At 40.3% G+C, this 13,111-nt stretch overlaps 1 protein-coding gene across 2 annotated transcripts in view; it reads right to left on the bottom strand.

Moving 5' to 3' along the window:
- Positions 1-1,098: 1,098 nt before the first annotated feature.
- LOC149870672 (N-heparan sulfate sulfotransferase 4) overlaps positions 1,099-13,111 on the bottom strand; it is a 179,521-nt gene continuing 167,508 nt past the window's right edge. For both annotated transcript variants that reach the window (XM_090036653.1, XM_090036654.1), the window contains 3 exons: positions 8,216-8,318; positions 6,547-7,076; positions 1,099-1,225 (listed from right to left, as the gene is read on the bottom strand). In XM_090036653.1, the coding sequence (XP_089892779.1) occupies positions 6,957-7,076; positions 8,216-8,318 (223 nt within the window). In that variant the 3' untranslated portion in view covers positions 1,099-1,225; positions 6,547-6,956. The remainder of the gene's footprint in view (positions 1,226-6,546; positions 7,077-8,215; positions 8,319-13,111) is intronic.

Here is a 13,111-nt window from a genome sequence, read left to right as displayed (position 1 = left end):
CAGAAGCAAAAGGTGATATTAAGAAGTCTGTAATGTAATTTCTAATTCTCTTAAGGATATAAGCCCTAGCTAGGAATAGTTAAGTTATTCTGTAAGCCCTTTATTAAGTATTATTTACTTCTATATGCTTTAACCTTTTTTTCTGACAGATGTCTATAACATAAATAAATACTTATTCATGTTGGGTGCCTAGAGATACCAAAAATTAGCCTGATTTTGGGGAAAGCAGTGAGCATGCAACTTCTGAAAATCAAGCCCCTTTAAGATGTCTCAAACCCAAAAAATCACTAGGCACTTTTGAAAATCTTAAGATACCTAAGCAGATTGTGTATAGGGGCCAATTTTACAAGAAGAGCCGAGCATTCACAGCTTCTATTGAATTAAATTGAAAGTAGTTGCCTAATATTTTTGAAAGTCAGCCCTGTAATGTGTATTATACACTGTCACTTGCACATAGGCAGCAGTACTGCCAAAATTAATGTTCTTTGCTCAACAGCTGGAGGACAAAGAGTAAGGCAGTTGATTTGGTCTACAACACTTAAAATTCCCATGCAGCAGGAAGCTGTAAATCCCAAAGCATCAGGGGCTGCAATGTTGAGGACACGTGAAGGCACAGGATAAATGCAGAGGACAAGAGAAGCTGAGTCAGTGCATATCCTGAAATATAAGGAAGAGGCCAGTCACAGAGCAATATTTTGGTTCAGCCCTTAGTGTTTATAAGGTACTAAAAAGACTCTTGTACATAATTTACCAGCAGAAATGTTTATTCTGTAGAAGTGAGAAGAAACAATAATAAGGTGTATACACATCAATTATTGAAAACAGTTTTAGCAAATACAGCTTTTGTCTCTCTCCCCCAACAAACAAAAATATTCTGAATGATCAAAGTTGATTTTTCTTTTTTTCCTTGAACACCAAATATATACCCAGCACTAAACTAGATTGGCTCTAGTCAGATAGGGGGAAAAATGGGGAGGAGGAACCTTGTCTGCAAAGCAGATAATCCTTTCCCCATGTCTCAGATCTATGAATAAGTTTATCTTTTTCAAATACTTCCAAATGATGCTGTTTATGTCTTATAAAAGTTATCCTGTTGGTAGAACATTTAACATATAAGAGTTTGTGTTGTTCGCAAGTCCTTATTTATTTTTGCTAGATACACTACTGATGGGGGATCGAATCCATAGACAGGTCCACACCTTAGCAGTTGCATTGAAGGGATGCACTGGAAGGAAAACAAGAGAATAAAGAAAGGATAAGTATTTTTTCCCTTAATGGGGGAATTTCCTATACTGAGAATGTACACTTTTAAAGTAGTCCTTCAAATAGTATTTGTCTTTGGTTTTATATTGATTTGTATATACATTTCCTAATAAAATGATAGGAACAATCTATTTTAAGGGTAAATTTTAGTATGAACCAATTGTGAGGAGGGATATATTCAGGAACATGTACAGAATTTCAGTTCCTTGAGAAACTCTCAGTGATGGAGACCCTGGAATGGCTTGAAGAAGGGATGGCACTACCTCTAAGCCCTGGTAGATGTCCCTTCATTTGAGGGCTAAATCACATTCACTGTATGTTGTAGCATCTTGTACTGAAACTACTAGGATATCCTCTGTGATAATCTGTGAACAAGGACTGGTTTTCAATCTATTGGGCTAGCAGTTTTTATAAGCATTACTTTCACTCACAATTTAATACAAATAAGAAAGAGAGGCAGGGGATACAATTTGATACCGCAAAGTGGTCTTTGTTTCTGAATTCAGATCATGTCCCTAATGCCTCATTATCACATTACAAAGTCTGGATCATCACTGTTTTCATTATGCAACTTTTTTCTTCCCCCAAGAATTTATAATTCTACCATTTTAATTTGTTCTGGGGAAACTTGGCAGACTGACTCTGTATCTGAAAGAAAATTTGTTTTATTAAAAAGGAGTCTAAAAGCAGTTAATCTGGAAAATTTATTTTAGACCTTGAGAGGTCAATACACAATTTAGAAGATTTCAGATGCTATTCTGATTGCCTATAGCTAAATGACAACCTCAGTTATATAAACTCAATTTTATAAGCACTGAGACGTCAATCCTGTAAACAGATCTAGTACAGGCTCTGGCACCTGTGTCTATACAGGTCTTTTAAAGTCAGAGCTGCACAAGATAAAGAGTGTGGAAGGAGGTATATTCAGGAGGAGTGAAGGTGGAATAATCAAGGAAACTGTTCTGTATAGGGAGAATTCATCCACATTTAACTTGTGAAGGACTACATAGGGATAGACATCAAGCCATACAGATTAAATTGAAGGACTGAGTCAATTGAGACGGAGAATGCATAAATGTAACACAGTAATAGAAACCAATGTGGTGGTGGAGTTCAAATAGTGAAAGCTGAATCACATGGGTGTAGTTTACTAAAAACAAGCAATTAGGGTCCATTCCAGTGCTCACCTAAGTTAATAGAAAGACTTTCATTGACTTCAAAGGGCACTGGATCACGTCTCTTGTGAGCCCAAACTAATTCAAGTCTATAAATAAATATTTCTAAGAGCAGACGAGAACCTACTGGCTATTAAGACACTGAACTGAAGTAGGGGAAAAAAATTGTATATCCAGTCCTACCGTCTCCCCAGAAGTAGAACTACTATTGATTTCCCTGTGAGTTCTTCACATGGAAGAAATGCAAAACTGGGCCCTGAAACTAAAAAGAAAGGCTGTTTCTCTTTTCAAAATTGGTTTACTATTCATGTTGGTTGTATATGTTTAACTTGTGGTGTATGTTTTCAACAGTTACTTAGTCATTGATATCAAACCATAAATGCATGGATTGCTAACAGAAAAATAATCAAGAATACTTACTTACAGCTAGTGCACAAAGACACTTCTAAAATAATGCCATTGTGAAGAATGACTGCATTGATAGCTCTTGTTACAGAAGGAAAGGATAAGATCTTATGCTGTTATTTTATCGTCATGTGTCACATAATAAAGCCACATTAATGCCAGCATATCAGTGAGAACATGAGAAATCCTGGTCGTGTGACACCTGTCTAAAAATGTAAGAAATGACAATACAGGGCAAAGCTAGAGAAATAACATGATTTCTCTGTTCTGCAATGTCTTTCAAGGATGTAATGCTATTGCCTAAATGAGATTTAAATTTGCATTTTTTTCTAAGTGAGAAGCTGGTCTTCTTTTTTTCTCCTTCAAAAGGAGTGCAGCAAATTTTAAGGCACACATTTCATTCCCATGAAAGCCCTTTAAAATGTTAACTCTTCCCCCACCCCAAAGTATTTGAAATTTCCTTAGCTTTTCACTTTAAAATTATGAATTTATTTTAATTACTGATGACTTGCTGAAGATAAAGTTCAATGCTTAAACATGTATTAGTGGATACCAGGTATCCCTCTTCTTGACAAAGCTCTCTAACAAGGCTATTAATTAAAAGGTGGGCACTTCTTCCACATTTAGAGAAAAGCCTGACAGTGTTAGCTGGCTAAAAGCACATCTAATAGATCCTCCTTCAGGGGACATAGATACAGCAGGTTGCAACTAGGTTTAGGTGGAGAGAGATGCTCAGCTGCTTGTTCTTGGGCAGTTTTGGATACATACAGAAGTGTGGGACCCTCTGGAATATTCAAATAAAAAAGGTACATAGTAACTTAAGGTGCTTCTAGGGATAGGCAAATGCTAAGCAGTCTTTTACGTTGCAATTTGGGTCTTAAATTGAAGACTGTAGGTGCCTAACTAATTTTAAAGTTCCCAAGTCCTTTGAACCAAGTCTTAAAATCCAGATAATGGAAATAGGGAAATAAGAAGTGGCACTGTTTCATGTTGCGTTGTATAAAGTGGTGGGAATAATTCCTTTGCATCCCTAGAAAAAACATAGAGCAGATCCTCAAGAAATTCATTTCTAAGCACTCGGAGAAGAAGGTAATTAAGAACAGTCAGCATGGATTCACCAAGTGCAAGTCATGCCTGACCAACCTGATTGCTTTTCATGAGGAGATGACTGTCTCTGTGGATGCAGGAAGAGCCATGAACATGATATAGCTTGACTTTAGCAAGGCTTTTGATATGGTCTCCCACAACATTCTTGCAAGCAAGCTAAGGGTATGTGGGTTGGATAAATGGACTGTAAGGTGAATAGAAAACTGCCTGAACTATTGGGCTCAGAGGGTAGTAATCAATGGCTTGATGTCTAGTTGACAGCCGGTATCAAGTGGAGTGCCCCAGGGGTTGGGGGCTGGTTTTGTTCACGATCTTCATCAATGACCTGGATGATGGGATGGAGTATACCCTCAGCAAGTTTGCAGATGACACCAAGCTGAGGGAATAGTAGATATGCTGAGGGTAGGGCTAGGATTCAGAGTGACCTAGATAAATGGGAGGATTGGACCAAAAGAAATCTCATGAGGTTCATTAAGGAGAAGTGCGAAGTCCTGAACTTAGGACGAAACAAACCCATGCAGGCTGGCAACTGATTGGCTGGGCAGCAGCTCTGCAGAAAAGGACCTGGGTGTTACAGTGGACAGTAAGCTGAATATGAGCCAATAGTGTGCCCTTATTGCCCAGAAGGCTAACAGTATACTGGGTCACATTAGCAGGAGCATTGCCAGTGCATCAGAACAATGTTCCATGCTGGAAATCCAGCGCATCGGAGCAAACTCAGTTACCTGAGTCTGCCAGAGAATGGAAATTGACTTGCTCTGGCAGCCTTTCCTGTCACGTGTATCAGTGTCCCCATGCATCCCCACTTTGAACATGTTTTATTTCAAAGCACCCACCACCATTTTTTCAGCATGAGGGATGCTGATACATATGAGGCGTGGGTGCTTTTAATTAGCACAGCTCACTAATTAAAGTACCTTGCACCGTGTCCCAGAGCACATGTAAAAATGCCCTGGAGTACCATGTCCAGTTTCAAACAAACTGGAGACTGTCCAGCCTAGGGCAGCAAAAATGGTTAGAGGGCTGGGGAACATAACTTCTGAGGAGAAGCTGAAGGAACTTGGCTTATTTAGTCTGGAGAAGAAAAGACTGGGGTTGGGGTAGGAGGGACTAATAGCAGCTTTCAGCAACCTGAAGAGTGATTCCGAAGAGGATGGAGCTAGGCTGTTCTTAGTGGTGGCAGATGACAGAGTAAGGAGCAATGGTATCAAGTTGCAGCAAGGGATAGTTAAGGTTAGATCTTAGGAAAACCTCTCTCACTAGGAGTGCATTAAAGCACTGGAACAAATTATCCAAAGAGGTTCTGGACCCTCTATCCTTGGAGGTTTTTAACCCCCAGCTAGACAAAGTCTTGGTTGGGATGATCTAGCTGGGGCTGGTCCTACTTTGAGCAGGGGGTTGGATTAGATGACCTCCTGAGGTCCCTTCCAACCCTTATTTTTTATGCTTCTATGATTTGTTTGCTCACCAAATCATGTCTGTAAGCATGGGTTTTCATTGCATAGCTTAAATATCCAGCTGAGTTACTTCCCAGCCTTGAAAACCTGACCTTACTATACCAAGGAATACAACAGTGTTCACAATATCATATCTACAGTAATCTATACTTTGTATAATCTAAAAAGCATGTACAACAAGTGGGCATATAAAACTAGGTTTGTGTCTATCCAAAAACACAGTATCTCAATGTGTAAGTAAAAAACTATAAATGAAATATTTGATATATTATGGATAGTATTCCTTTTTGTTTTATAGTGACTGGTTTAAAAATTGTATAGGAAGGATTGTATAGTATTCATTAAATACTATAAGCTTATAAATAATTTCTATGGAACCCAGATGCATTTGTACTGACATTTTTTTAAAATTCTGTAGGCCTTTTCTAGAAGAACTATTACCCAATTTCCCTATTTTAAAGGCTTCAGAGTAACAATATTTGGTCTCAAGACCAAATTTTCAGAATTAAGCCATTGTCAGTGTGCAGATAACTAGGCTAATGGCCCGCTTAGATTTTTTGACCTTTTTGATGTTGGTTTTATGAGCACCAATGACATTATGACAAACTATTTAATAAGATTTCACATCCCAAGTCTTTGTTACAAGCACTGTGGGAGCTAGACAAGCATGATGAAGAACCTTATCAGGGGTGGCAAAGTAACTGAGTAAAAGTGGCAGTTCAGCAGAGTGCACAAAGTTTTCTATCAGCCAATTCTGTTGAGGTTCACTACTAAATCCACCAAGAGGAAAGTCACGTTTCTGCATTTAACCTCAGAGACCCACATTGGTCCAATGGACCAGGGTACATCTTTTTGGGGAAGAAAAAGGTTATAAAGGAAAGCCTATGACTATGAACCAAATCTCTCAAAAACTGCATAGAGTTGTGCCAGCAAAAAATTTTACACAACATGGGCTGAACAACTTGCGTTCAAGCAGCAAAGACAACTATTCAATTTTAATAAATAGTTTATAATTTTTAGTTATTATTAGGGCACCTTAGTGCAAAGTATGAAATGTCCCCTGTAAAATGATGTGTACCCTGATTTCTTACCCTGCAAACTGAACAAAGAACAAATAGAAAAGAAAACTAATGACCAACCTCACAATCCACTGAGAGATGTTCCCGTCCTTTGCTTGTGTCCTGACAGACTGTAATTTGTCATATACGGTGAAGACTATCAATCATACATACAGTTTGTGGATCTTTCTGGTAAGCAGAGGGACTAAACTATGTGAGAGTCCCAGTCTGGATAAAGAATAATGCCACATAGCTCCATATTGTTTCCTGGAAGCTGACAAAGGGATTGATGAGAATAACTGCCAGCACGTGCATATATAACAGTTTTCTTTTTTTTTCTTTTTATTCATTGTGGGTTTTTGTGGGGTTTTTTTTTAGAAAGAGTTATTTACGAAGCCCTCCAGTGATGATCACATGTAAGTTGGGGAAAGCAAAGGGGTTTATGGTGAAGGCAAATGTCATTAGAGGCTTTGGTCCTCTGAAATTCAGTGCTATCTCACTTTCTGTAGTTCCTGTCTGAGCCATGATGGCAGAGGTTGTCCCAGTCTATGCAGTAGTTTGGACAGTTCCACATTGTGATCTCTGTAGTAGCTTGAAAGAAAAGCTCGAGACTGAGAGGGAGGAGAAAGTAATAGTCAAAGAGAGTTTGCCTCAGAAAAGGACATGCCGGTACAAAATAACAAGGAAAAATCCTACCTTACTGACATGACTCTTCCTTTCTGTCCCTCCCCATTTAAAAATAACTTAACAGGCTTATTAAAATTCTTAAGGCACATGCATCAGCATTTTTAGTACTCAAAGTGAATTAATTTAGTATTAGTAGAATCCGTCTAAACAAATGTTTTATATTCTTTAAAACTTGTCAATAGAATCTGGATCCTTTGAAAGCGTCTTTCAAAGTATCCTTACTACCCTGTAAAGATGAGGGTTTGCAAACTACCTGGGGATATATATAGAGCCACAGTAAACAGCTATATGGGTTTGCTGGTGAGCTCCAAGTAATTAGAGAAGAAGTATCCTTTGAAGTAAAAGTCATGGCAAACACTTGAGCAGCCTATCTTTAATTTGGCAGCCCTCGGCATGTCTACACAAGAGTTTTACTGCACAATTGACTAATTAGCTGCCCAAGAAACATCTCTGCATCTACACGTGCACCCATATTAAGCTAGAGTAAATTAATTTACTCTACAGCAGGAAAAAAGTACAAGTACTATTTTGCTGCAGAGTAAAAAAGACTGCAGGAGTGCACTGTCCAGCTGGCTGGGGTACCAGGGTGCTTCAGTGTGATGTCTGTCTCCTGGCTAGCCCCCAAACTGAAGCTCCCTTGTGTCCTAGCCAGCCCTTCTTCAGCTTGTTGAGCCAGACAGGAGCAGCCCTGAGCTTGTAGGGTGCCCCCTGTACACCTCTACCAGCTGGGGCTGCTCTGACTGGGCTCCACATACTGTGCTTGAATAAACTGCAGAGCTTATTGCTCTGGAATGTATTCAAATGGTGTGCCCAGGAGCAATTAACTCTAGAGCAATAGGCTCCACAGTTTATTCATGTGCTGTAATTGCACATGTAGACATGCCCTCTGTGAACTAAGTTGGTTGTAAACCACCTAAATACAAATGATCCAGATTCTACTGTTTTGCACTATTGCAGTAGCATGGGTAAAAATCTGTAAAACTGCTCTTTATTTTTGTTCTCTAGTCCTAATTTTCCATCAGGTATACACAAATACTGACTAATATCTATAGAAAACCTGTACCTCTTGATCCATTGGTGGGTATTTTCGGCCTTTGCTCTTTCCCAGGCATTTTGTCTTCCCTCCTTCTAGTAGCTGACACCAAAAGCCTTTCTGAGGGTCAAACCTACAAGGAATTGTATATCACCAAGGTTTAATTATGGGAGAAATGCGAATTATTTAACAGACAATATTAGCCAAACTTTGTCATGTTGGGATTTGGGATGTGTTAGTTATTGTACTGAAGGTTGAAGCTTAATAGGAAACAGTTTTGCTGTTGAGCAAAATTTTCAGGATTTTAATTTCTGTTTTCCATTCCACATTGGGATGGATCCAAGATGTTTGGAAGTTTATAATGGAGAGACCCTTATCCAACCTCCAAATAATTTAGTGGGAAGAACCATGAGCTGTGATGTAACAGATAAGTGTTCAAGCTCTGTTCTTCCTGGTGCAGATTAAGGACTTGAAACTCCACCTTCAGTAGCATAATTTGTGGGAGGGGGGGGAAAATAAGTATTCACTGATTTAGGCTAAGTACAACCCAGTCAAAGACTATATCAATTCAATTTTCATAGGTTAGTCTGTGCTTCAAAGAGTAAATCAATAAACAAGTGAACAGACATTCACTTCTGATTCTGGAAATTCAGCCACATGCCTGAAGTGGCCCAGGCCAGAAGCTGAGGGGTGGCAGAGCATGCCTTCTTGCTCAGCTGGAGCAGACAACTTGGGCCAAGTCTAGCCAGCCTGTCCTGCAGAGGAGGTGTAAAGCATCCTGGGATGCTGGGGGACTCTGAGCTAACTTGAATCTGGAGGGGATCTAGGACAGAAGTTCAATAAACTAATTTAATTTAAATCAGTTAAATCTGATGATACTACATCCATCCAGGTTTATCTTAAACTGGTTCCAGGCATTTTGAAAGCAGTTTATAGGTGCAAAATGAAGCAACAATTTTTGCTTTATCTGGCCACAGAAAGTGGTCTGTAGCTATGACCAAACACAAGTGCATGGCTGCAGATAGCTTCAAAAATGCCTGACTGGATGAAAATTTGAACCCTCTTTGTATGAGAGTGCAGATGACGATGTTTCAAAACAGATCATTTCCTGTAACTTCTGTCTGCACTGCCTGCTACTGTTTTCAGAAGGGGGTGGTAAGGAGTCTATGGGGGGGTCAATTTGAGGGCTTTTCAGGCCCTGATGAAGGGTGGAGCAGGTGTACTGGAGCACCCTCTAACTGGCAGCCAGAAGCTAGATTCCCCTCCCCCCTGGAACCAGTGGCAACACATAGGGGGCTCACGGGGGTGCATGGGTACCTCCTGAGAACACCGGTGCACCCCCTGCCAGGCTTCACTCCCTGTTTAGGCAGTGGGCAGGAGTAAAGGTGGGAGCACCGCTGCCCCCCTACAAGTGCCAGCCGGGGAGTGGGGCCACTTCTGGAAGTGGCTGTGGGAATTCCAGAAGCGGCATGGTGCGGCCACTCTTTGGTGAGTGCGATCGGCTGCCGGGATACCCCCCTGGTCAGTGGGATTGGCCACTGGGGACCTTCCCACCAGTTGCTGACTGCTGTTGGGGGGGCACATGCCCCCCTGACACAAGAGGCACCTGTTGCCCATGCCTGGAACCAACAGTGAACTTCTGTTTGGTCTGGGAGACTGTTATAACTCAGAATGCTTCCTGCAAAGTATTCTCAGTTACAGTGAGGAGCTGTACTTCTCCTACATACACTGAACTTGTGTTGTTACAGATTTGAGCCAGTTTCTGATCACCTATACCAATTTATGTATAATTTCTGTCCCTAGCCTTGGTGGGGACATCAGCATGGTCCCATTTGCCCCAAGGAGTCTTTTTCATGGCACGGGCAACCCTGCACAGCTCAGTCATAGGGATCTGGGCAGGTTCTGCCCCATGCCTGGTAGTTTATGTGGGGGGTGAGTGAAGTGAGTGGAATGTGCCCCCCCTCCCCAGCTTTGCCATGAGAAACACAGCCCTGAAGCAGAAGCATATCTGTGGGAGAGAGGAAGCAAACAGGGCAGCAGGAACATCCCTGAGGAATCTGAACTGGCCAGGCTGCTGCACCAGCATGCAGTGAGTTTCTCTCTCACATATAGCAGAATCATGTAGTCCTAAAATCATGCTGGTACACTTGAGTGGAGGGAGCAGAGGCAGGTAAGATTCTGCTCCCCATCCCCCAGTGCACCCTCCTGCTACCCTCCTGCTCTCCAGTGGTCAACATAATTACTCCTCCTCTGGCCCAGGCACCAAAATAGCTCACTGAGCCACTGTACTTCTTCATGATCCCACATGGCTTACAGATCATTGGCTATTCTGGGATGGGTAAGCATGCCTAGCTTTGATCAGATATTAACGTCTCTTTGAAACTAGTAAAGATGAGCCAGCAGAGATTTTGGTTTGGACAAACGGATGTTTTCCAACCAAAAAACAATTTGTTTCAAAATCTCTAACCAGCTCTAATCACAGCCTCTCAGATGTTCAATATATGCTTGAGAATAATTTATGCAGTACAATGCATGTTTGAAAATATTACCTGATTCTCTCTAGAATCAGCAGTAGCTCCAAACACTTATTTGGATAAAAATTTGCAATGTGTGTGAATCAGGAGTAATGGGCTCATGTCCATAGAAAACTCACTTTTGATTTCATTGGAAGTTTGAATGGACGTTTCGCTTGTGTTTGAGCAAGCTTCTGAAGGTAATATCCTTTTAACAATAGCAGTCTTTGTTTTACGCTTATTTTTGAGGCAAATAAGCAATGTATAGGTCCTTCGAAAGAAATGGGTGCTGTTTTGTCAGTAATGAAGACCTGGTTGCTATATATTATTAGATCTAAATGATGCTTTCATTTGGAGACAGACATTATAGCATAAACACTATCTAAGCAATTCTGGTAGAAATATGAAATATGATTATCATGTCTAAAATTCAAAGATACAGGAATTTTAGATGAAGGCATTAAAACACAGACACACTAAGGAATGAACAACATAAAGTGTTAAGTTTTGAATTTATTGCTATGGGAGTTGCAGCATGCATAAAACATTGAAAAGGTTTGCATTTTTGCTGTTCAGCAGATGTTTGAGAAGGATGAAGTATAATTGGCTGGAACATAAAGTTAATTAGTTGCAGAATATTTTGTTGCCCTGGGTCTATTTCTATAACACCAGCACACCTGCAATTTGCTGCTGTACATATGTGAACTCATTTGGGAAGGAGGTCAAGACTTCTTCACATTTCCTTGCCCAGACTACTACCCCATGCCTAACCCTTATAGTCTAAATTGTCCCAGTAGTTTTATCATTGAAAACTAAATCATTGATTAAATATATTGATGGTGGATTCATTTCTATTTTGGATTTTTCAATCTGCTCACTGCACAGTGAAGTACTTTGGCTAGCACTCACTAATTTCCCAAGAGAAGCAGCAATATAGTGTGCTGTGCAAAAGAAAAGCTGTAGAACTATGCCCTCAAACAACATCTCTGTCTCAGAATGAGTATATTTAACATTATTGAGGGAAAGTGCAAATTTAGAAAGAAGGGGAAGGTAATTCAGACTGATTGAACTCAACCCTTTCTGCCTAGGTAATACAAAGATCTTGGGAATACATATAACCACACATCTAGTGCACAGCATATCATGTAATACTGGAACTGGGTGCAATAGATACAGTAAAAGATAGGCATAGAGAAGTAAGGCTGGAAGGGACCTCCAGTGGTTATCTAGTCCAGTGGTTTTCTTAAATTCTTAAATTGTCTCACTCTGCCACTAAATAGATTGCCTATTTTAATGCACTTTTGCATTAACAGCTCCTGATAACACCTATTCTCTACTAGTTAAAAGTTCTCCTCCATCCTTCCAAGCAGACTGTTGGCATTTACATGAAGCCTTCTCTCTGCTCAGCCTGTCTGCCTGAGGAAGAGTGCATGATGCCCAAAAGCATGTCTAAGAGCTCTCCCAATAAAAAGCATATTGCAAAAATCCTTTCTTGTAGTATATTTCCTGGACCAGTACTGCTACAACACCCTGACCCTTCCTGCTTTTTATGATTCAGTCTCTAAGGTTTAGATGACAGCATGTTATAGTTTTCTTTGACAAAAGTAACTATATGGGTGGATGAAGAGAATGCTGTGGATATAGTGTATCTGGAATTGAACAAGGCTTTTGAAAAGGTCTCACATGACAGTTTCAAATTGGAGAAATGCAGGCTAGACAAAATGACCATTAGATAGATAGAGAACTCATTTAATAGCCACAAGCAAAGGTAATTATATAAACAGATCCACATCAGAATGGCAGGAGGTTTTTCATGGAGTTCTACAGAGGTCTGCCCTGGGTCCAGTGTTATTCGACATGTTTACTAATTATTTGTATGACTTGCCCAAGGTTATATAGCTTGGAAGAGCAGAGAATTGATCCCTGGTCTCCCAAGTTCAACCAGAGTGCCAGAATTATATTATTTCTCCTTTGCAGCCCCACCCACAAGAGAAGTTTTAGATTAGGAAATTTTTGCAAATCTGCATGGTTTGCTCCCTTTCTCAAAAGCTTACTAGCCCATTCCTTCATTTTCAAAACTCAGGCTGCATGGTTCTTTTTGTTTGTCTGAATGAGAGCACTATTTGACAGGAAACCTGGAAGCAGCAGTTCTTGGATACTGTCTGCTCCCATCAGGATTTGATTAGATTAAGTCTGAATTGGTTCTCTCCATCTGGTAGTCTCTGCCTGGCTGTTCCTTCTGAAAAAAAAAATCAGCATCTCAGCACTGCCAAAACCACCATGTTTCTTCAGCTAAGCTAGGCCTTTTATTATCTGGGTGGACCTCTCTTTTCCACATGAGAACTCTGATTTCTCCACTTCTCTATGCGTCCACGGTAAGAAGAGTGCAAAAAGAAGCATATACAAGGAATTA

Source organism: Crocodylus siamensis, chromosome 2 (genome assembly GCF_052110815.1).
Source record: "Crocodylus siamensis isolate JL-2025a chromosome 2, ASM5211081v1, whole genome shotgun sequence".
Taxonomy (NCBI): Eukaryota; Metazoa; Chordata; order Crocodylia; family Crocodylidae; genus Crocodylus; species Crocodylus siamensis.
The sequence above is the reverse complement of the archived record's forward strand: the minus strand, read 5'-3'. Positions and strand labels throughout refer to the sequence as shown.